The 22,600-nt window shown below is 41.6% G+C and overlaps 6 protein-coding genes across 57 annotated transcripts in view; 3 read left to right on the forward strand and 3 right to left on the reverse strand.

The window, feature by feature from the left end:
* Positions 1-553: 553 nt before the first annotated feature.
* Noa36 (zinc finger protein 330 homolog Noa36) lies at positions 554-1,751 on the reverse strand. Its single transcript, XM_020955313.2, has 2 exons — positions 1,204-1,751; positions 554-1,148 (listed from the first exon to the last, which is right to left on the reverse strand). Exons 1-2 carry the CDS (start codon positions 1,693-1,695, stop codon positions 675-677), a joined length of 966 nt encoding a protein of 321 aa, XP_020810972.2. The 5' UTR covers positions 1,696-1,751; the 3' UTR covers positions 554-674.
* Positions 1,752-3,445: 1,694 nt separating this feature from the next.
* On the forward strand, positions 3,446-4,139 carry snRNP-U1-C (small ribonucleoprotein particle U1 subunit C). The gene has a single exon (XM_086840357.1). The coding sequence runs from the start codon at positions 3,560-3,562 to the stop codon at positions 3,998-4,000; it is 441 nt and encodes a 146-aa protein (XP_086696483.1). The 5' UTR covers positions 3,446-3,559; the 3' UTR covers positions 4,001-4,139.
* A 37-nt stretch (positions 4,140-4,176) lies between these two features.
* Positions 4,177-5,957, reverse strand: dnk (deoxynucleoside kinase). Of its 2 annotated transcripts, none has more exons than XM_086840356.1 (4): positions 5,733-5,957; positions 5,021-5,372; positions 4,695-4,965; positions 4,177-4,631 (listed from the first exon to the last, which is right to left on the reverse strand). In XM_086840356.1, exons 1-4 carry the CDS (start codon positions 5,737-5,739, stop codon positions 4,482-4,484), a joined length of 780 nt encoding a protein of 259 aa, XP_086696482.1. In that variant the 5' UTR covers positions 5,740-5,957; the 3' UTR covers positions 4,177-4,481. The 2 variants fall into 2 exon arrangements, with proteins under 2 accessions (XP_086696482.1, XP_020811589.2); XM_020955930.2 differs by having other exon boundaries at positions 5,700-5,933.
* Positions 5,942-7,928, forward strand: Smu1 (Smu1 spliceosomal factor). Its single transcript, XM_020955929.2, has 5 exons — positions 5,942-6,102; positions 6,180-6,246; positions 6,297-6,555; positions 6,620-7,698; positions 7,760-7,928. The coding sequence occupies exons 1-5, from the start codon at positions 6,077-6,079 to the stop codon at positions 7,856-7,858; spliced, it is 1,530 nt and encodes a 509-aa protein (XP_020811588.1). The 5' UTR covers positions 5,942-6,076; the 3' UTR covers positions 7,859-7,928.
* Positions 7,929-8,086: 158 nt separating this feature from the next.
* On the forward strand, positions 8,087-8,768 carry euc (eucalyptus). Of its 2 annotated transcripts, none has more exons than XM_020956092.2 (2): positions 8,087-8,253; positions 8,312-8,768. In XM_020956092.2, the coding sequence occupies exons 1-2, from the start codon at positions 8,124-8,126 to the stop codon at positions 8,518-8,520; spliced, it is 339 nt and encodes a 112-aa protein (XP_020811751.2). In that variant the 5' UTR covers positions 8,087-8,123; the 3' UTR covers positions 8,521-8,768. The 2 variants fall into 2 exon arrangements, with proteins under 2 accessions (XP_020811751.2, XP_020811752.2); XM_020956093.2 differs by having other exon boundaries at positions 8,327-8,768.
* A 65-nt stretch (positions 8,769-8,833) lies between these two features.
* The window catches only part of LOC110186325 (cubilin), a 52,673-nt gene continuing 38,906 nt past the window's right edge, over positions 8,834-22,600 (reverse strand). For 12 of the 50 annotated variants that reach the window (XM_086840338.1, XM_086840335.1, XM_086840341.1 and 9 more), the window contains 13 exons: positions 17,912-18,089; positions 17,804-17,830; positions 17,534-17,742; positions 17,249-17,462; positions 16,746-16,963; positions 16,241-16,367; positions 16,069-16,170; positions 15,569-15,997; positions 15,096-15,499; positions 14,871-15,040; positions 14,631-14,808; positions 12,334-12,513; positions 8,834-11,557 (listed from right to left, as the gene is read on the reverse strand). In XM_086840338.1, coding sequence (XP_086696464.1) covers positions 11,253-11,557; positions 12,334-12,513; positions 14,631-14,808; positions 14,871-15,040; positions 15,096-15,499; positions 15,569-15,997; positions 16,069-16,170; positions 16,241-16,367; positions 16,746-16,963; positions 17,249-17,462; positions 17,534-17,742; positions 17,804-17,830; positions 17,912-18,089 — 2,741 coding nt within the window. In that variant the 3' untranslated portion in view covers positions 8,834-11,252. Of the gene's footprint in view, positions 11,558-12,220; positions 12,259-12,333; positions 12,514-13,361; positions 13,706-14,623; positions 14,809-14,870; positions 15,041-15,095; positions 15,500-15,568; positions 15,998-16,068; positions 16,171-16,240; positions 16,368-16,745; positions 16,964-17,248; positions 17,463-17,533; positions 17,743-17,803; positions 17,831-17,911; positions 18,090-19,347; positions 19,447-22,600 lie in introns of all 50 variants that reach the window. The other 38 variants (XM_086840323.1, XM_086840328.1, XM_086840329.1 and 35 more) reach the window with 15 other exon arrangements.

Genomic DNA, 22,600 nt, shown 5'->3' on the forward strand with positions numbered 1-22,600 from the left:
CCACATAACCAGGACATCCCCTACATAAGTAACGCCACATATGATTTCATTCATATGCAGAAGAACTACGCTCCTCCTTCCTGTAGAAGGGCCCATCATTGATTTGCAATGCCTAAAATGTTTCAGCCTGATGATGGGAGTCCCCTTCCTGGCCCCCATCCTTCTTCCTCCATCGCTGCTGCTGTTGCTGTTCCGCTCTGCCTAACTGTCAAACATTCCGAAATGCCGGAGTGCGTGTGTCTGCCTGTGTATGAGTGTGTGTGGTGTGTTTGCCATCGTTTTTGGAAATATTATATGCTCATACCTCCGTTTTCGAGTAAATTGTGTAAATATTTGCGCTCGTAAGTGGATTGGAGATGGATGAGTCTATCAACAGAGAAGCCGGCGTCGCAGCAGGCAGAGCCTCTGGCATGGCCATCATCATATGCGTACACCCCAGCCGGGTCCCCAGATATACATGCTCCCTTGAACATTGTGATGTACATGTAGTGTAGCTGGCTACCTGATATCCTTTGGCCAAGAGCCGAAGCTTATGGCGCTTGTTGCATCCCGATTATGGTCTGACAAAGAATTTATTCACTTATACAATTAGAGCAACGAGTGCACAGCCAACGAACTCACTAAGTGGGTCATTCTAAGGCCAGATAATAACAGTTTCCGCAACCCCAATGACTTTATTTGACGGCCTTCTTGCCAGCTTCCTTATTCTTCTCCTTCTCTGGCTCGCTTTCGGTGGTCTCGCCTTCATCTTCCTCATCATCCTCGTCGTCATCTTCATCGCTATCCTCCTCATAGTCCCCATCGGACTCATCCTCATCGTCATCATCGCCATAGGAGTAACCCCCGCTAGCTCCGCCGCCATAGTATCCACTGCCACCGCCTCCGTAGTAGCCACCGTAGCTGTCCTCGTCGTCGCTGCCGCCGCCCTGTTGCTGGCGACCGAACTTGTGCGAGCGCGTGGACATGCTCAGATCCTTAGTCACCGAGGTGTCGTAGTTGCACTTCGGGCAGGGAATGGCCTTGTTCTTGTCGTACTTGAAGCCCTTGCGACGCACATGGTCCTCGCAGTAGCAGGTCTTGCAGCGCAGACAGGAGTACTGGCCTAGTCGGTTGCACGACTGGCACTTGTAGTTCTCAGATTCCAGCACCTGGAAATGATCGAAAATGGGTAAAGAGTTCAAAAGGAGAACCAAAGGAGCGTACCTGACAGCTGGCCTGGTGCTCGAACTGATCGTCCTCACACAGGAAGCCATTACAGAAGGAGCACTTGAAGATGCGCCCGCCGTGCTCCCACACCCCACGCTCGCATTCCAGGCACACTGCATTCAGGAGCGGACACGTGCAGGCGTGATTTTGTAAGCACTTGCGTCCGTGGCACACCCAAGCCTCGCAGAAGTCACAGATGGCGCCCACCATGCCCAGACCGGTGGTGTAGACTCCGGGATGCTTCACCACACAATCTCCAGTCTTCAGCATGCACTTGATCTTGCCGCACTGGGCGCAAATGGGCAGGCGCTGGAGGCTCTGGCAGAAGTAACAAAAAGCTCGCGACTTCTGCTTCTTCTCGCACTTGTCGCACTCCATCGGAGCATTGCAGGGCAGATCGGCCAGAGGCACTTCACGGCTACGGATCTCTTTGAGGCGCAGCTTCTGCTTCTCAGCTTTCTTTCGCTGTCCAGTTTTCTTTTTCGGCATTTTGGAAAACCGGGAAATTTATTTTACTTTTACGTGTGCGTTATGTGACTGCAAGTGGTAGGCGCAGAAAATACCAACAAATACCTAAACCTTGGTCACACTACACTATCGCTACCTCCGCTAGTTTTTTAGACTCGTCTAATTTCTCAAATTTTATGGACTTAAATAGCTAAATAGCTAAACAAGTAAAATAAAACGGAATTTAACAAGAATAACTCTAATATACAAATAATATAAGTTGGTTTTTTTTTTTTTTTTTTTATATTGTATCAGACCCGAGAAGGGGTTTTCCATTTTGACTGAATTTATTATTGCAAATTACTGTAGTGTAGCAACTTATGCAATAGTGAGCGGAGGAGTTCATTGGATTATTACAAAAGTGTAAGAAGTGAAGAAGTAACAAGTGGCAGGGAGTTTAGTTAGTGTTTAATAAATTTTCCTTCTTGGTAGGTCCGAGGGATGAATCCTTTTAAGTCTCCGCCTTGCCCGCCGAGACGCAAGTCTCCTGGCTAGAATGTTTGGGTGAGACATGAGCTTATTTTTGTAATGTTCGGCTTGTTCATTGATAATATCCCCTAACAAGGGAACTTTAAGGTCCCTCGCTAGGTCAGTGTTCCGAATAAACCACTCAGCACCAGTAATTCTTCTCAGGAACTTGCTTTGGAAGACCCGGATGTAAGGATCTCTATGATATAGTCGTCCGAAAAATAAGTACTAGTAAGAGTAAATCGAAAACTATCTAACTTTCTCCCAGTGTGCTTGGCGCGTAATAAAGCAGAATAGCTCCCTTTACCTCCCCTACGTATTTAACTCAATCTTTCATCGGCTTCCATTTTTGGACGGATTGGTTCCATCAGCATATTGAACTATGGTATAACAACAACATTATTCCTTATATGTTTATGGTACTGAATTAACTAAGCATAACTAAGCCAAAAATGTATACATTTTAACTCTGAAATATTATCTATGGCAGTTTCCATTATATTTAAATTGTATAATTTTGAAAATAGTTTTATTTATTATAATTTTAATAATTTATTTGTAAAGATTCAGTGAGTTCCTAGCAAAATTGTTTTCCATTTGACAGTTTGCAACGCAATGAAGGAGTCAATTCTTGATCAGTATCAACAGCCGAGTCGATCAGCCATAGGAACAATCGAAAAATTTGTACAAAAAAATATAAATTTTTCAATTTTCAACAGTATTTTATCAAATTTTAGATATAGCCATTTAAATTATTCTTTAATTTTGTGTAAAGTTTTATGAAAATCGGACTAATATATCGTTTAGCTGCCATACAAATGTTCGTTAGATAATGTAAGACTGTAAATATATTATATATATATAGGTGAATGAAATGAAAGCCGGCATTACTTAATTGTTTCTAACATATAAAGCTTCCTTTCTTGTTAATCTTAATATTAATATAATGCGTAGAAATATATATGAGTTTTACAAATATTAGTTTTTTTTGGCGTTATATGCCACCAGAAAAAATTGCCAAATTTTGAAAATTTCGACAATTTTTTATCATTTCTATTATTTATTTTTCTACCGGACATAGCTAGATGGACTCATCTTTTGATAAATAATATTTATGGTTTATGGGGTCGGAAAGCAAATTTATGAATTTTTATGAATTCAGGAAAACAAATGCCTGAAAATATATTACTCTGCCAGCGTATACACATATGACAAGTGTAAAAAATTCTAGCCAATAGCATTTAATAGCCAAATTTAGCAATAAAATAGCTTAACATTCTCTAAGCCTGACAACCCTAGGCGAGTAAGGTCACATTGCTGTGAAAAAAGTAAATAATTAAAAATCAGTTTTTCTACATCAACTTAAATAAATAGAGCGATGCCGAAGTACTATTGCGACTACTGCGACACCTACTTAACTCACGATTCGCCTTCGGTGCGGAAAACTCACTGCACCGGCCGCAAGCATCGCGACAATGTAAAATTCTACTACCAGAAGTGGATGGAGGAGCAGGCCCAGCATTTAATCGACGCCACCACCGCTGCCTTCAAAGCCGGAAAGATCACAAATAATCCATTTGCCGGCGGACCATCTGCGGCTCCTCCCAAGCCGGCGGGTGTCTCCATACCGCCGCCCAACATGGGTGCTCCTCCACGTCCGGGAATGCCAGGAATGCCGTACATGCCACCAATGATGAATCCCATGATGACAGGCATGCGTCCGCCGCCGATAATGAATCCAATGGCCATGATGGGACCACCGCCACCGTTGGGCACTATTCCTGGCGTGCGTCCGTCCATCATGAACGGACCCAATTGACAGAAATCTGGGATATCCAGCGCTCGTAAGCAGCCCACTTCTTGAGGTGGCCTAATTAAGTCGTAGCCTTTAAGTAACAATTATTGCAACCAAAACAAATTATGTAAATTGATATAAAAAAGGAAGTCTTATCAAGAAATTGTTGTTTTAAAAGTGGGCAGTTCGGGAAGAATAAATTTTTACACAATAATGGATATATTTGGAAAACGTTTAAACAGTATTTGCAAATGCAATTGCCCTTTGTCTAAAATACGGTTGTCTAACAGTTTTTATTACAATTTTTGTCTTACTAGTTAAGTTTACATAGAGAGAATATAATGGGAATTATAATTGTTAAAATACGTATGCGTTTCGGGCTTGAAGTGTTAGTTGGGTAGCAGTATGATTTCCTGGCCATTGTCCCGCGAAGGCGCCACTTAAACTAAATAGTTACTACACACACACACTTAGGATACGATAAATGTTTCGAAAATTGTCAGGACTAACTGCCGAGACGCTGCCGCTTGCTGGGCGAGACCAGCACGGGAGATGGTTGGTGGTTGCTGGAGATGGCGTCAAAAATGCTGGTCTCCGAGCGCCGGTACTCACTGCCAATGTTTTCAAGATTCAAATCGGCATCGAGAACCAGGACCTGGAGGTTAAAATAATGAGTTAGTGCTTTGACTTAACAATTTCTTTAGAGTTGCATCTTTACTTTGCAGTTCTGCGGGCGACGTTGATGTATTAGCCAATCCTCGTGCAGCTCGTGCAGTTCTTGCAGGTACTTCAGCGGCACACAGCTCTCCTCGGAGCGGGCTCGCTGACGTATGCGCTCGTGCGCCACCTCGGGCGAGGTGCGTAGGTAGATGATGAGATCGGCTTGCACGTGAATGGACTCATCGATGAACTTGTACCATTCCTGCAGAGTATTGAACATGCCCTCCTCCAGGGAGCCATTGCGATGCATGTTCTCCACAAAGCAGTAACTGCAAAAGGACCTCGATTAATAGCCTTGCCAAACCAGATTACGGATGCACTTACCGCGAGCTAAAAATGGAGCGCTCCATTATTTTTAACTTCTTGTCGGTGGGCGCCGTGTGCGCCTGCAGCATCGTCAATGTGACATAACTCTGAAAGGGCATGGCCCACTTTTTGGGGTCTTTGTACATCAGCTCCAGAAGATTGACGCCGTTGACGTTGCGCCACTTCTCCACGGGCTCGGTGAGCAGGCATATGTCGTTCTTGTACTTCTCAAAGTGATTCAGATACGTAGTCTTTCCACTCCCGATGTTGCCCTCGATGAGCACTGTGAAGGGCTGCGTGCCCTCGGCGAACTTGCGTCCCTGCCGGGAACTGGATGCTGCCGCCGCCATGAGTCCGGACAAACCGCGATCTGCACGTTAAGATTGAGATAATGAAGTTCGATTTGGTAGGTACAGCTCCGCTCAGTTTTTCCAGAAACAGGGAAGTGTAAAGTACTGCACGAGGTGGCGGGAGAATTCTGACTAAACCTCCCCGCCAGAGCGACAGCGATCGTTTTACCGCCGATATTCCAAAAGAGCGGGAACCGCCATTTCTTCTTCAATCGGGTTTTTTTTTCTCGATCGTTGTGTTTGTTTTTGTCTACCCCAGCTGACACGAATGTGTGTCTGTGTGTGTGTGGCTGTGTTGCGTCAATGTGCGTGCTCAAAGTTTAATGTTTAAATAAAGTTTGATTTACCAATAAAATGTAATATCTCCCGTTTCCACATACCGGCCATCGATGGTGTGCGTAGGAAAATAAAATTAGTACATTATCAAATGTACTTTATGAAATGCAAAACGAGAAGCATTTTAATATTTATAATTAGCCGGTTTCCTCTTTATTTTTGTCTTTTTCTTAATTTCACAAAATGCGTTTTGTTTTCACATCGGCAGAACAGCTGACTAGTCGATCTCCGAACAGCTGTTTAATGGTCAGCTATCGAATATTTGTACTATCGGTCTTTGGCCATCACTAAGAAGACGCATTTTTTTTATCAATATTTGTAAACTTTTATAAAAACCTAAATTAAAACTTATTTTAAGGGGTAATTGTAGGCAGGCACTTGACTAGTCATGTCCATAGAAATCGAATCAGCCGAGTGAGTACTATAAAATATAATTTCATAAGCTGGAAAAACAGTTTTGAGCCATTCTGGATTTCCTCTTCCTTCCAAAGTGTGATCCGGCTTATCCAGCAGTATCTCAAGGAGTCCAATTTGATGAAGACCCTGCAAACCCTACAGGTGAGTCCGGCTCCTGCACTGAAACCCATTTAATCCCAGGTTTATACTAGGAGGAAACGGGCGTCTCTCTCAATACAGTGGACAGCGTGGATGGCTTTGTGCAGGATATATCCAATGGCCACTGGGACACTGTGCTAAAGGTGACGCAGTCGCTCAAGCTGCCGGACAAAAAGCTGCTCAATTTGTACGAGCAGATCGTGCTGGAACTGATAGAGCTGAGGGAATTGGGTGCCGCCAGATCTTTGCTCCGCCAAACGGATCCAATGAGCATGTTGAAGCAGCAGGAGCCAGAGAGATACATTCATCTGGGTAGGATTAAGCTCATTTACTAGTTTAAACTTTATTTTCATTATTTAAAAATCCACAATTCCAGAAAACATGCTGCAGCGAGCCTATTTTGATCCCAGGGAAGCCTATGCGGAGGGCAGCAGCAAGGAGAAGCGACGCACGGCTATTTCCCAGGAGCTGAGTGGCGAGGTGCACGTGGTGCCCTCTTCCAGGCTGTTGGCCCTCCTGGGACAGGCTCTCAAGTGGCAACAGCACCAGGGATTACTGCCGCCCGGCACCACCATCGATTTGTTCCGCGGCAAGGCAGCCATGAAAGATCAGGAGGAGGAGATGTATCCCACACAGCTTTTCCGGCAGATCAAGTTTGGCCAGAAATCGCATGTGGAGTGCGCCCAGTTCTCACCCGATGGCCAATACCTGATCACAGGTAGTGTTGATGGCTTCCTCGAGGTGTGGAACTTCACCACCGGCAAGGTGCGAAAGGATTTGAAGTATCAGGCGCAGGACCAGTTCATGATGATGGAGCAAGCAGTGCTGGCGCTTAACTTCTCCCGTGACTCTGAGATGGTGGCTTCTGGCGCGCAAGACGGTCAAATCAAGGTGTGGCGTATCATTACCGGGCAATGCCTGCGTAAGTTCGAGAAGGCTCACACTAAGGGAATCACCTGCCTGCAGTTTTCGCGCGACAACAGCCAGGTGCTCAGTGCCTCATTCGACTATACTGTAAGGTTACATGGCCTAAAGTCGGGAAAGATGCTAAAGGAGTTCAAGGGCCACTCATCCTTTGTAAACGAGGCCACCTTCACTCCCGATGGCCACAGCGTGCTCAGCGCCTCCTCTGATGGAACTGTAAAAGTGTGGTCCCTGAAGACAACCGAGTGTGTGGCCACTTACAAGCCTTTGGGCAACGAACTGGCCGTTAACACCGTCCTTATATTGCCCAAGAATCCAGAGCACTTTATCGTCTGCAATAGATCCAATACGGTGGTCATTATGAACATGCAGGGACAGATTGTACGATCCTTCTCGTCGGGTAAAAGAGAGGGCGGCTCCTTTATCTCGGCCACTCTTTCGCCCCGCGGCGAGTTCATCTACTGCGCTGGTGAGGATCAGGTACTCTACTGCTTCTCCGTCTCATCGGGAAAACTGGAACGTACTTTGAATGTGAGTTGGGAATTTACCGAAGGGCTTTTGGAATTGTTTGTTTATGTTAATTTTTCCGTAGGTTCATGAAAAGGACGTCATTGGTTTAACGCATCATCCGCACCAGAATTTGCTGGCCAGCTACAGCGAGGATGGCCTGCTGAAGATTTGGAAGCCCTAAATTATATAAGCAATTGACTTTTACTCCTAGTTTTAGTTTAACCACCAAAATATACCTACTGCCCCCGAAAGTAGTTACGGTTTTGTATTTTCTCAAGCCCCCAGCCATAGCCCCATCAATATCTTCAATCATGTCTCTCTATATGAAACAAATTGACTTTAATTAAAAATTATGCAAAGCGCTAATCCGCAGAGTTTGCCTCAATTGCTGGGCCTCAGCGCTTAATTTAGTCGAGCAACGACACTCAGCAGGTTCACTTGCCAGCATGAAGAGCGACGAGATCATTGAGAAAATCCGGAACAAGTTGAAGGAATCCGATCCTTCTCGGCGGACCGTGGTCAATACTTTTCAGTTTAACTTTACCGACTCGGATGGCAATCTCATTAAGAGCATGGGTGAGTGCGGTGCTGGTCCCCTATTTTGGATAAGTTAAGGCTTATCGTCTTATCGCAGTCTTTGATTTCAAAGCCCTGGACATCTACGAGGGGTGTACCTCAAACGCGGATGGACAAGTGACCATTTCTGATGATGATTTCTACTTGGTGGGAACGAAGCAGAAGACTTTCCAGGAGATTCTGCAGCAGGAAAAGGCAAAGATAGACGGCGACGAGGAAGCCATAAACAAGATGCTGGAGAAGTTTCGTATAAATACGCAGAACTAGGGATGTAACATATCGAAAATATTACGTTTTATAACTATATATAAATATGTAAAATGGGAACAGACAGCATTTAACATTAAAATATCATTATAACCGAAAAAAATATTTCCAATGTAATTAGATAAACATCGACGGCATTAAATATTTTTTTTGCGAAGTATATTAAAAATTATCCCATCGTCAGCCGCCCCATATAAATTGCATAAATCACAATTAAACAATAAACATTAAATTTAAAACACAAAAAATATATAAAGTATAAGTTTTAATTACTCGCTGGTTTTAGCATTCGATTTAAAAATCATTCATTAAATTGGTTTTAGTATTCATTTATTTAATTACCTTTATTTATATTTAATGTTAACATGGAATTGTTTTTGTAGGTGTTTCCTTTTAATTTGAAATTTGCTGTTCTGCATTTTATTATTCAACTATTTTGTTATTCGGATTCTCTTTATCGCTCGCCACCATATTTCTTTATGTGCCAATAATTTGGTTTTCCTGGCTTCTGTTAATGGATTTGGTTTTGAAAAACGTCTCTTTTCTCAATTCAAATATGTGTTTGACTCTCCGTTGCGTGGCTTATTTATAGGTTTAATTGTAATTTTAACATTTGCTCTTTTTTGGGGGTGTTTTAATTTAACCTTGTGTTACTTTAGTAAACGTTTTCTTTTTAGTTAAGAACATTTTGGTTTTTGGGGCAGGTTTCTTTTCTTTCTGGGGACTTTACTTCTCAAACATTTTATTTGCTTTAGGCTTTAGTACTATTTTTCTTTAAATTTATGTTTAATTTTTATTGCTAGAACACAAATTCAGAGTTTTCTTTTTTATTATTAACTAATTGAATTCGTTTTTCGGTTTTAATGTAATACAACAACAAAATTTGTACACTTAAACTAAGGTTTATTTTCATGAATTAATTCTTAGGAATTACTTGATCATTATGCTTTTTTATGCAACAATTTAACAACGTTTTACTTCTTCAATGTAATTGTATTTATTTACTTTATTTTTTTTTTTTTTAGTTTTTTTATATATCGATTTTTATTTTTTCTTTTATTTTATTTTATTAATGTAGCATTTTTTGTAACACCTACATACGTTTTTTTATAAATGGGGTTTTTACGTTAAACGGGTTTAAGTTTCCATCGCTGATTTAAGCCATATTATTTAATTTTTCTCAATTTGTTTTCTTTGCAAAACGTACGTGCGCTATGAAACCAATAATTATTATTTATTAGACGAAATTTCAGGGAATTTATCATCATTCGACTCCAAAAAGGAGAAAACTGATATGAACTAAAATTGTTATTAAATTCAAAATGGGTTTTGCATATGTATAATGTTGATAAAATAACGCTAAACGTAAAATATATCATACACAAACTTAAAGGGAATTAAATATTTGGTTTCCTTGTGTTTTTAGATCTCTTTTGTTTAGCTTCTTGTATAATTTATTTTATTATTATCGTTCCCTTTAGCGTATACATTTTTATAAATATTCTTGTTCGCCTTAAATGTTTATAAAAATGTGCTTAAATAGACAAAAATCTTTGAATTTATTTTCTTTCCATTTCTCTATCGCTTTTCATTTCATTTTCCATCTGCGGGCCGCTAATGTTTATTAAATTTCCTCTTTTATTCTCATATAAACTCCCTCTCAATCGATTTAGCGTCATTTAACTCTTTGCTTTTATTCTTTGCTGGAAGATACAGTTTTGATAGTCACTAATTCTTTTATTTATGCATTATTTCATCTTCAACTTCTCCTCTTTGTTGTTGTATGTTTGATTTGTGTAGCTTCAAGGGTCGAAGATTATTCTTTTAATTTTGTTTTTTTGTACAAAATGTATAAATAAAAAGTCATGCGCGTATGTATAGGTAGTTAATCATTATTGTTTTATGCCCTTTAGTATGTTGCTGCCGTTATTCGTTATCAGTTTATCTATCGGTTTGCGAATTTGTGTGAGTATTGTTTTATTTACGCTTACGCTCTTCGATTCTCCTGTTTGTATAATTAATTCAATTTATGCTTCACCTAAATATTACTCGTATCAAATATAAAAATCAACAACATTATTTTATTTCTTCTTCGTCCTGTCTGCGGTCGTCTCCTGTGGCTGTGAAAATGATTCGTTCCTGCACTTCCGCCTTGTTCTATCTTGCCCGTTTCCGCTTCCCCTTCTCCCTGCTTTCTACATATTCCTCCCACTCTTCGCCATACGTATTGCGCTATGTGTATAATATAGTTAATTAAATGTAGCTATTATTTGTTGCTTATTCTCCCCGTCCCGCCTTCCTTTACTTTCCTTACTTATGTGAAACGCATCTGGCTAATCGTGTTATCGCAACTACAATATGCGCACCCTACTTTACTTTTATAGCGTCGCTGGCGCTCCTTTTCTTCTATAATTCCTACTAATCGCGCCCGCTTTGATCGCCATTATAATTATGTCTTAATCAATTCGCATTTTTGCATAATTTCTTGTCTTTTAGGTATTGTTAACTTTTGAATTTCTGTTTCTGTTTCCGTTTCCGGTTCTCCTCCTTCTGCTGATTCCTCTTCTGTGTCGCTGTATGAGGCTGTGTATCCTGTGTAAACTACTACTCTTGCTCTGCAAAGTTGCTTTGTTCGCCATTTCCTATTTGTAGCCTTATTCTAAATGCGTTTTAAAACCGAAACTGAAGGTTGCGATAAAAGTGCCTAAGACTCCACTTCCGCCGAACCATCGTTAGACGTTCGCCATTTGGTTGACATGGTCGATATTATCTTCATCGAAATGCACATCGTTGATGAAAATGTCCGCGGCCAGCTGGTCCTCGTCCAGCTCCAGGTCGTCCTCGTCGTCGTCCTCCCCGCTCATCAGTCCATGGCCCATGTCCACGCCGGCGATGCAGATGTGTGGCGGCGGCGGCACACTGGTGGGCGGCAGGGGAGCGGGCGGTATGATCAGGTTGCCGCTGTTGATCCCATGCAAGCTGCCCGCGATGCTGGCACCGCCGCTCTGCAGATGCCGCCGACTGGAGCTGAGACCTGCTGTTTAAAAAAAAAGTGGTATTATTTTATTTCGTAGTTAAAAGAGAAAAGAAACTATCTTTGGGAAGCCGAAGTTTATATAGCCATGCAGTTTGCAATTGATTAAAAGCATTAAATAGGAAATCAATCATATTGAAGCTTAAAATATTTGTATTCTTTTAACATTTTTAATAGACCTTTTTGTATGGAATTCTTGTCGAAAAATCAAAGGTTAAAAAACTCATTACTAAGCCAAAAATGCATTAATTTCGATTCGGAAACCATTCCTATGCTAGTTTTTATTATGGTAATAAATCTGCATACTCAATTTAAAGTTTTAAAAAATTTTAAAAATTTCCAATTTTTGACAATTTTAATGATGTAACCCCTTACAAAAATGTCAAAAAATTGAAAAAAAAAAAATTCAACTTTTTTTTCGACCAGATATGGCTAGATCGATTCAGCTGTCGATGCTGATCATTAATATATATGATTTATAGGGTCGGAATTGACTCCTTCACTTCGTAACAAGCTTCTGACTAAAAGTTTAATACCCTGCATGGGTATAAAAATTGTACACCACTAAGGGGGCAATAGTATGCATTACTTTCTGAAGTATAACATTTAATTTATTCATTTTCTTAAGGAAAGAAAGGAAAACGTAAGGAGAACATACAAAATTACCTTGAAATAATGTAAATAAAACCAAACTCAAAGAAAACCTGAAGAAATCATAATGCAATAATATAGTTAGATTAAATATTTGATTGTGTTTCTATATCCTGTGGAGAACTCACCTGTGGCACTCGTCTGCGAATCGTAATGTGCATTGCGATGTAGGCCCAACTGGCGGACATGGTTCCTACGGTTTCTTCTGGAGTGACAGAGTATGCATAGGAGACAGATTAGGGACGAGACGACGAGAAGTGTTATAATTATTAGAACGTCGTAGTCCTCCTCGGCCGCTTCCGTGGTACCTGCAGGAATGTAAGCGTTGTGGGGGGAAAAGGCAAGAGCATAGAAATGGTGGATTCGTTAGTGAATAATAAAGATTAAATACGAATCTTTAGTAATAGGATGGAATACAGTTGGGCATGTGTGTGTAGATCTCTGGAGAAACTTATCCGAGAGAGTCTTGGGTGTGTCATGAACTTGATGTTCTTGTTTTGAGTGCTGTGGTGTCGGCTGTTAACCTAGGCTTCACACGTTTATAATTAGCAATAGATTTAGGGTTAGACAGTTTAATATATATATTCAGTTCAGTTTATCAGCGGCGGCACCAGGAAGGTATAAACAAATGGACTACGTGCGGTGCACATGACAAGTGGTTTGGGGAAGGGTGCAGAACTTAAAGAAGCCAGAACCAAAAAACAGACCCAATAACTTTTGCATGCTCGTCAACTCAACAACTCTTACAATGCGATCGAAATGAACTCAAAGCTGCAACTGAAGAGAAACAAGGGGTATGTTCGAGTATGAGTATGTTCGAGTGTGAACAGTGAACTTCTGCTGGTCAGGACATCTACTGGGGTTCAAGGGGGTTCGAGCAGGGATGTATATCGAGTGGATAAGTCCGATATGATCAATATCAATATATCAATACCGAAAATATGGTATAGTTTGGTAAATAGATTTATCGCACATCGGAAATGATCAATTTCGACCTTCTCTCGATTCAATATCGGGGTATACATATAGATCCCTCGGTTCTAGAATAAGATTATGTTCGAGTGTGATTGGATCTATCTCTGGATTGAACTCTGTGCATGTCATGAGCGTGGCGTGGAGTGTGGAACGATTGTAGACAAGCTTATGCAGAACTCACGTGTTAATTGTGACCAAACAGTTTCTTTACTTATGTATAAGAGTTAATATTCTTTTGTTTTTTATTTAGTTTTTTGTTTTATTTTGTCGCTTTGCTTGTTGTTAGAAAAGTGAGTACGAATTTGCGCGCTATCAGAATGTTTCATTTATGTTAATATGTTCTCTTAATAATGTTGCTCGCTTTTGATTCTCGTGGCAATTCCAATTCCGATTTAAAAATTTTGATTTTTCAGTTTTCATTTGGTTTGTTTTTTAAGTTTTAGTTGTAAGTATTTAATACTAATGCCGTAATTGCTAAAACAAATGTCTGTAGAAATGTGGGCAAATGCGTGGACCTTGCGTCACCTGTGCCAAAGGTTTGGGGTTTAAGTTCAGATTCGAGGAAGGGTTTATTTTGTTTATAAAATAGTTTCACAGTTTGTAGTTGGTTTTGGTTAGTGGAGACAAAAGAAAGAACAGAGAGAAATAGAGGGAGAATTAGACAAGTAGAGAGAGAGAGAGAAATAGAGAAAGATGAGCTTAGTGTAGAATCACCGGGTGTGACATGATCGGGAAGTCTGATAGAGTGTCTGTATTTGGGATGTATATCGAGAGAGAGAAGAAAAGACCGATATAGACAGCAATATTTTAGATAGGCTCGATATATATTTTGGCAACAGAATATATATCGTAACTGCAAAACATAGATTTATATATCGGCCTTCTCAACTTGTCGATCCACAATCCCTAGTCTGTATTACTGAGTGTATTGTATGCCATTCAAGGTGAGAAAAGTCAGGTGAATGGTGGGGGACCTAATGAAGGGGGTTTTTTTGGGGGAATCTGAGCTCAGAATGTATGTACAAATGGTCTCTGGCCAAAACACAAAACAGCTAGTAAAATGTAGTTAGAGTTCAAAAACACGAATACTTAGGTGCAAGAAGACTTAGAGAATAAATACAGGATAGCTTCGGCTGGGCCTTTAGCTGGTATTTAGGTTAGTATGGATTATTTTAGTTGCTATATATTTAGTGGTTAACGCTTTGCAAGTGTTTCGTCGGGTTCAAGTTTTCTTTACGCATCAAAATGAAAAGTGTAAGGAACAGAATCATAATTAGATGAGGTACCAAACCGAGTTTAATGAAATTGGAAACCATATATTGGCCCCCATGGACGCACTGGAAACACAAACACGAAACAAAACGTAAGAGTAAAATCAAGTTACTTAAACTTAGGCGAAGAAAAGCAAATAAAAAATTGAACTGAACCGTTCGACTCACTCACGACTCACAGTGCAATTCGTCAGTGTCGTCGCCGGGCCCGCAGTTCTTGACGCCGTCGCAGCGCAGCTTGTCGGAGATGCAGTATCCGGCGCCGCACTGAAAGTGATACGTGGACTCGCAGTGGAGTCCCACGGACGGCGGTCCCGGGCCCGAGTCCTGTATCTCGGTCCACACGATGCGGAAACCCTGAGAAAACAAATAGTTTACAAATCCTTCCCACCTGTAGAAGGAGGGGTTGCCAAGCTCACCTGGGCTCCCACTGTCTTGTCACTGGTGGTGAAGCTGATGCGCGCCGTCTGACCGGTTGAGGTGTAGTGCCAGTGCTCCACGGGTGGCTTCTCGCCGCACAGCTCCAACGGCGGCTGGTCGGAGTCCACATCCATCCACAGCCGCAGTACAGCAGCAGGACAGCCGCGATCTAGAGAGTACATCACATATAAATATGGTTTAGGATGAACATTCCAGTGCCTTACTAGCTGGGTCTCCTTCGAGGCCAAACTGCTCAAAGTGAATGGACAGCTTGTAGCCGGGACGTGCCTTCATCACCCAGTTGCAGGCATTGGATGCCATGCCCCGTCCGGGCGCCTTGTAGCCTGCCGGCCAGTTGGGCGAGGTGATTAGTCCTGAGTCCTGGTTACTGAAGTTACCGCCACAGTCGCCGGCATCCGATTTGGCCGACTCGAAGAAGTAGCGCGCCTTGAAGCCGCTGGCCACGCTCTCCTGGTCCGTGTGCAAAGTGATGCGCAGCCCCACCGCTCCCCGGGGGCTCTCGACGGGTCCGGGGGCTGTCTGACCGCAGTAGCGGCCCAGCAGGCGGTCATTGTTGTCCCGATAGACGACATACATCTCCAGCCAGTCCTCAAAGCAGGCACCGGAACTGGAAAGGGAAGCGAGTTGGTTATATGGAAAGGTTCTTCAAGGAAAAGTTATAAAGAATTATTATTACCCATAAGCTCCTGCCGTGGCATTCGCATTGTTGTCCGCCTTGATCTTGAAATGATCGAACACTATGGTCACCTGCTCATCGGCCTCGGCCAGGAAGAGGTACGAGCAGTTCGTATCCGAAGGATAATTGGAGGGATACCTTGGACTGTTTAGTTCGCCTCGCTTCTTGGAGCTGCTCACATAGGTGAAGCTGCAGGTACCATCCGGCGCAGCCGTACCCGGGATCTTGTACTCCGTCTCAAAGGTGTACTTGCCCTTGAAGCCGCGACCTTGAAGCTCACCGGAACTAAAGACCATGGCCAGGCGGGGTCCCTCGCTAATGACGCGCTGCGTCTCGTTGCCACAGAGCTCATAGTCGAACTTGTCATAGGCATCTGCCGTCTCCTGGCCCTTTAGATAGATCTTCAGATAGCCGTCCGTGCAGTTGGACCTTAGAGGAGAAGGGATTGCCAATATTATATCCAACAAAGTTTAAAAAGTATAAGCATTTATAAATCTTACTCGCTCTTGTCCTTGTGCTCCACCTTGGGAATATTGAAAGCGTTAAACTCGAGGCGTACACGCTCCAGATGCTGGGCATCCTGCATGCCATAGATGAAATATCTAAAGGAGATTCACGCACATTAAGATACATTCTTTTTCGTAATTAAATTTTGAATTATTTCACACTCACCTACACACAGTTTTTGGTATATAGGGATAGGGATAGTTGGGTGAGAGCACAAAGCCAGTGGATTCCTTCTTCGATAAAATCTTTTGATCACATTCAGAGCCACGTATGTGAATGCCATCATTTTCACCTGATGTTGGCATTTTTATTGTAAAGATTTTGAGGAAATTTCAAGAGGTCAGATCATAGCCAGATTGTAGTATTTAGCAGAGGTCACCAGTTAGAGCGCAGAGATAGTTTTTGTTTTTATTTTTATAGAGAGAAATTGTGAAAGGTTAGAATTTTTGTGTCGAAAGAGGGAAAAGGGTTAAATTGAAATAAAAATGGCATCAAAACTCAAACAAAGCCAGTGAATAGGTGGGTACAAGCACATACAATTAGCACATAAATGCTACTATTTTGATGCCCTCGAAAGTAGGCAATAGACCGCCTTCGAGGACACCAAAATACAACAAATTGGCAGAACTGCAACGATAAACAATTGGTATTGAGTAACGATAATACTTACGTATAAAATCTAATTTAACAAAACTCTCGCTAAATTCATAAATTCCTTTAAAGCCACGATTTTGGGTATTTGCGGTGCGCGGTAACGTATAAAAATGAACGAAAAGGCTCGACTCGCTCGAATACAAAACTAAGTTTCTTTGCTGTCCGCAATATGTACCGATTAATGCTGACGAATTATCTGGACCATCGTACACTTTCACATAGTCAAATGGGCAGCTGTTTATAGTATTTTTTATAATTGTTGTTATTGTGTTGATTGTTGAAATTTTGTTGTTGATAATATTGCAGATGGAATAGCAGTTGGGAGATGGGATAGAGAAGAATTTTTGTTTTAGATAGGCCAAAGATTAGGTGTGTTTCCGGTTTATGTGTGTGTGGGTGTCCGCTGCTAAACAGAGCAAGTCCCAGGATCAGGCCAGGACTTGCTCTGATCTTGACTCATCATAAGTGGTGTGTGTATGTTTGTGTATTTCTTAATTGTGCAGCATTAGAGGTACTCACTGTGGTCCACCAAAAAACAGATCAAAATCGCGAAACTCTAATCTAACTCTCTGATTCGATTCACCAAGAAATTGATATGTGCATGACATATCCTTCGGATAGGCACCTGGATAGGTTGGCGATATGAGCGCACCAGTTTTGTTGACGCTCATGCTTGGCGTTATCGTGTAGGAACATGGCGAACCCGCAATGGGAATGCCGATTTCATATTCCGCTTTTTGAGGATAAATAACAAAGGTCAAGGAAAAATTTGCTATATAATTTAAAGGCTGTATCTGTACTCACATGCATTTATAAACCTAAACGTGCCCTCGAAGAGGTCCGTGGTCACGTTTTTGTTACTAAAAAACGAAATCGCAACTGCCCGGTACATGGAAATACGACGACGAGGCGGAATGGTGCCACAGTAGCGGCCACCGAATGGCGAATTGATCAGTTCCGCCGGTTCCGACGACTGCACCTCCGAGTAGATATCCATATACTCATGAACACAACTGTAGAGGGTAAAGAAAAAGTTAATTTTATTCATTCTCATGCAAATTTCTGAATACTTACCTTGGTAATTCACCGACGGCCGAACCGCTGCAAGGTAGAATACAAAAAAACAGAACAAAATTAGCATTTCGTCTACCTTTTCGTACAGCCTCCAATATATATACTCACTCTGGCGGACTTCCTCTTAAATTAAACGATTTAAAAACTACTTCGACGCGCTGTCCAGGTCCTGCTAGGAAGGTGTAGAGGCATTGGCGTGAATGATTGCGATGGTTGTGCAATAGCGGGGCCGAGAAGCTGCCATTCTGGGGACCGCCGATCCGCGACACAAATGTCTGATCACACTCTGTTGAGGAAGAGAGAGAGATGGAAAGAGAGCGGCGCCAACGGCAGCGTTTCCGGTGAGCTTAGTGATCTTACTTCCGGTTAACTTATGGGTTAGACATAGACACACACAACAATACAGAACACATACACAGAACGTAGCATCGCAACAAGAGCTCTTAACATGGCATTTCAGAGTTGGTTGTTGTTGTTGTGTAGAATGTTTATATTTGTGTGTGTGAGGGGGCAGAGAAAAATATCATAAAGATTTGCCCGCGATTTTTAGTTATAACAAGAAAAGAGAGATTCACTTTGGAAAGTTAAAGTTGAAATACTTTTGCAGGTAGGAATCGTAAAATAGGATGGAATCGGAAATCAATCTTATTGAAGCTAAAAATATTTGCATTCTTTAAAGGATATTGATAGATATTTGAATAATATTTTGTTCGACGAATCAAAGTTTAAAAAACTCATAACTAAGCCAAAAATTCATTAATTTCAAATCGGAAACCATTCCTATGCTAGTTTTTATAAGGTTAATAAATCTGCATACTCAATTTACAATTTTGAAAAATCAACATTTTTGCAAATTTTTGACAATTTTCATGATATAACCCCTTATAAAATTTTGAAAATTTTCGAAAAAATTAAAATTTCCTCGGACATGGCTTAAAAGATTCGTCTGTTGATGCTGATCAAGAATATATATGATTTATGGGGTCGGAAATGACTCCTTCACTGCGAAACAAGCTTCTGACTAAAAGTATAATACTCTTGCAAGGGTATAAATATAAGAATTGAATCTATATTTACATATACACTAAATGTGACAATCACTTCTCCAAAGCATATTCGTAATTCAGATAAATATATATATCAATATTTATTATTTATCATATCTAGATTTAACTTTTCTTCAGAACATTATACACATCTGAAAATAGCTAAGATTGGACAGGAATTTAAGGTGGTCTTTTGACTTTATGATCTTTTCTCTGTGTGGCAGTGGTCTTGGTTTTCTGGCAATTGAACTATGTGTGTGGTGTACAACTAGAAGCGTTTTTGGTTGGTCAACTATGGCAACTTCAACTACGGGTGGACATTGAAACGTAACTGTTACAACTACGGGCCCACGCACACACCAAAAAACTGCAAACACACACGGCCCACACACACACACACACATCAAGAGCGGGGTAGTAAAACTGTGTGTGAGTGTGTGTGGGTGTGTGAGAGAGAAGGCGAAAGAGAGACAGAGAGAGTGAGATGGCGCCACCTACTTGGCGATTTGGTGGGACGCGACGACACCTCCAAATAGGCCACCACCGGCTGCATCCAAGGCTCGCCGTCAGCGCCGTTCGACTTTAGATGAGCGCCACCTTTGTACCGAGAGGGGGAGAGAGGAGGAGGTGGTGTGTTTAGCCAGGGAAGGTGGGTTCAAGGGGGGGGGAGGGTTGGGAAGGTAGACAAATACACAGTGTTAATGATTTTGATTTAGCATGGAATGCGGATGCTGTTCCCTCCTCACGTGACACCCAACATGGAAATGAGCTTCCCGACTTTATGACAGCTGTCAGTCCGTCTGTCCGTCTGTCCGCCTGTCCATCTGTTTGTCTATTTGTTTGCCTGCCAGCAGCTCGCACGCTCCGCCATGTTATCTATCTATCCATCCAGCTGGGGGACTCGGATAACCGCTGCTGAAAGTGCACCTCCAAGAGGAAATTTGTGTACTCGTGGCGTATACGCAATATGTGCCGTGGGTGGGTGTGTGTGTTGTGGGGTGTGTGTGTAGGTGTGAGTGCCCCAAAGATAGCGGAAATTATTCAGCGCAGCGAGAAGGTTACCAGGCAGTAGGATTTATATCGAAATTTAAAATATATTACGAAATATTCATCTATTAAACATATAAATATTAAGCTATTACACGTATATTTCAACTTATTTTAAACTAATATCGCTTTAAATATCGATACAGTATCACTATATATAAATTTGTAAGCCTTTAAGCTTTTGATTTGATTTTCCCCACACAGCTTCCGATTGAACTCCTTTATAACAATCAAAATCAAAAACCTTGTAAACATCCCAGAAGAAAAATCCCTGCCCGCCCCTGGAGTTATTGAATTATTAAACAGCTCACAAGCAAATTAAATAAATCACATTTCCTGCTTAAAATTCAAATGACATCTTCCTTAAGGATATGTAAATGATTGATCCCCCACAGTTCCCCAGAAGTAACCGCCGTGAATTACACATAACTGGCTGCCGCTTCGGTTGAACATTAACCGACGCCTTGCGGGCTCCGTTTCTAATTAAATTCGTTTCGAAACAGAACACATAATAAATGAGCTTGGCCGAGAGATGTGTTTGATGTTCCGGGATCGGAGGAAAGGTCGGTCTAGGGCACGCTTTGTGTTGGCTTTTGTGGGTTGCTCAGCTGCAGCTGCTGCGGTCTCTGGCAGAGTAGTTTTGGGGGGCGGAAATCAAATTCGCAGTTCTGGGGAAAACCCAAAAAGAGCCCAGGGGGCCAGGGGGGGCTCGACGATAAATAATGACATGCCTCCTCACCACTATCGACTGGATAAACGGTTTGCTGTCTATTGATTTTGCGATGTTGCCACCAAAATTCCATGTCAACACTGTGTCGACTAAAGCCCCAACTAAGCCGTTTACATAATTTCCACTTAATTATTCACGCAACCAAATAGAATCCCTTTAGGCAAGCGATCAGGGCGATTATCCCCCCGCGGGTGTCGTTTGGGCGGTATTTTAAATTAATTTTCGAAAAACCCCGGGACCACGCACACGGCGACATTTTATCTCAAATGCAGTTTACTAAACAGCAAATAAATGGTGCACAAGCACAAAGTTTGCTCATTAAAATGAGAGCGGATTTGTGCGAAACACACCCACCCACACACACACACACTCGAACTTGAGTGCACACAACACACACCTCACGTTGCGTGCATCTGCTCAAAGAGATATAGTATAAAAAAGGGAGAACAAAGTTATTTTAAACCGACTATTGAATACTCTGATTTAAAGAAAGCTGAGAAAATATCCATATATCAGGCTGTGTCAAAACTTACTACAAGCAATCATTGTTGGAAATATAAATGCAAACTTTATGATGTGTTTAATATTTTGTTTGATATTTTGCCTGAGTAAATATTCATTAAAAGTCATAAAGTAAGTCCCTCTATAACATATTAAGTATTGAATGTTTAATAAATTTAAGCAAATGAATTCTTCATTGAAAAAGTAGGAATAAACCTCTTAATGAACTTTTAGGAATTATATATTATAAAGCCTGATATACTGCCTGCAATTATGCTACACAAATTCCCTGGTGTACGATAATACCCTTGTAACTCACTCGTGTATTGGGTGCAAAAACGCTTTAAGGGAGGGGGGTGTGGCCCTGAAGGTGGGCGTAACAATGTCAACCGCAGCATAAAAATGCTGGCAAACGGATGCTGCACCTGCACCGCCCCCCCTGCGCTGGGCCACCGCAATGACAATGCGCAGTAAAGTGTCAATAAATTTTATGCAGACGCCATTTGCATTGCCATAAATATTTTTGTTGGGTTCCGCGAGTGCGCGGTGCGCTTTGCCGTTGTGTTTTTCTCTGGCATTTGTTTCCCTGCCACCACCCACTCGCACTCTGTCTGTCATTATGTTAATTTACACCTTTTGTTGGCCGCACCTCAGTTTCAATGCCACAGCAGCTTGCTCGAACAATACAGATTTTAATTGCGAGCCGTAAAAACTAACTGAAGCAATGAAAAGCTGCTAAATGGCAGCCATTCCGCTGTGCAAACAAGTTGTCTGCTAAATATATTTACCGTTCTGCGAACAGGTGTAATTGCCAAGGCATCCAGCAGCCAGCAGCCGCATCCTTGGGATCCTTGAGCTCAAATGACGCCCGAAGGATGCGTATCACTAAATGCTCCCCGACCGAAACTGAAACCGAGATGCATAATGATGTCGATGACGGAACTGTTTCCCCAGGAGGAACGTAATACCTAATACTAATAACCACAGCTCCCACACACACACACACAAACTGAGTCCTGCCAGGCGACAATCAAGCGAAGGGGAATTTATCCTGGATTGTGTGGAATTTAATAATTCATAAACAGAAATTCACACTCGTAAGCTATTTATACACTTTTAGAAAAAGGGGTCAAATATCTAAATAATCCCTCTAAACCTTCAGAGGTTTTTAGGCGCTTCAACTAGAAAGTTAAAAAATCCTTAGAGAAGTATTTTATGATAGCTTTAACTTATTTTAATAATTAAACTCTTGTCTCATACAAATTTCTTTAAGTGCTGCTAAGCCAAGTTTATCTTTCAATATATTTCTATATAAGCTGCACATTTTCACTTACTCATAAACTCTGGCAAAATAAACTTTAAGTCCTTGAGCTTAACTTTGCTGAGAGTGAGTTTGGGAAAAGTTTTCGGTTATGAGAAAACTATAATAGTAACGAGAGTCATGTGTTGAAGCTTTCAAATCAAACCTTTCTT

Source organism: Drosophila serrata, unplaced genomic scaffold (assembly GCF_035046125.1).
Source record: "Drosophila serrata isolate PLE 108 unplaced genomic scaffold, ASM3504612v1 contig_382, whole genome shotgun sequence".
NCBI lineage: Eukaryota > Metazoa > Arthropoda > Insecta > Diptera > Drosophilidae > Drosophila > Drosophila serrata.

Coding starts and splice junctions, on each gene's coding strand:
- snRNP-U1-C (XM_086840357.1), top strand. CDS start 3,560: ATGCCGAAGTACTATTGCGACTACTGCGACACCTACTTAACTCACGAT.
- Noa36 (XM_020955313.2), bottom strand. CDS start 1,695: ATGCCGAAAAAGAAAACTGGACAGCGAAAGAAAGCTGAGAAGCAGAAG. Junction 1,149..1,203: donor AGCACCAGGCCAGCTGTCAG/GTACGCTCCTTT, acceptor GATCATTTCCAG/GTGCTGGAATCTGAGAACTA.
- dnk (XM_020955930.2), bottom strand. CDS start 5,739: ATGGCCGGTATGTGGAAACGGGAGATATTACATTTTATTG. Junction 5,373..5,699: donor GGAGATATTACATTTTATTG/GTAAATCAAACT, acceptor CTTAACGTGCAG/ATCGCGGTTTGTCCGGACTC. Junction 4,966..5,020: donor CGCTCCATTTTTAGCTCGCG/GTAAGTGCATCC, acceptor GTCCTTTTGCAG/TTACTGCTTTGTGGAGAACA.
- euc (XM_020956092.2), top strand. CDS start 8,124: ATGAAGAGCGACGAGATCATTGAGAAAATCCGGAACAAGTTGAAGGAA. Junction 8,254..8,311: donor CAATCTCATTAAGAGCATGG/GTGAGTGCGGTG, acceptor GTCTTATCGCAG/TCTTTGATTTCAAAGCCCTG.
- Smu1 (XM_020955929.2), top strand. CDS start 6,077: ATGTCCATAGAAATCGAATCAGCCGA. Junction 6,103..6,179: donor ATAGAAATCGAATCAGCCGA/GTGAGTACTATA, acceptor TTCCTTCCAAAG/TGTGATCCGGCTTATCCAGC. Junction 7,699..7,759: donor AACTGGAACGTACTTTGAAT/GTGAGTTGGGAA, acceptor ATTTTTCCGTAG/GTTCATGAAAAGGACGTCAT.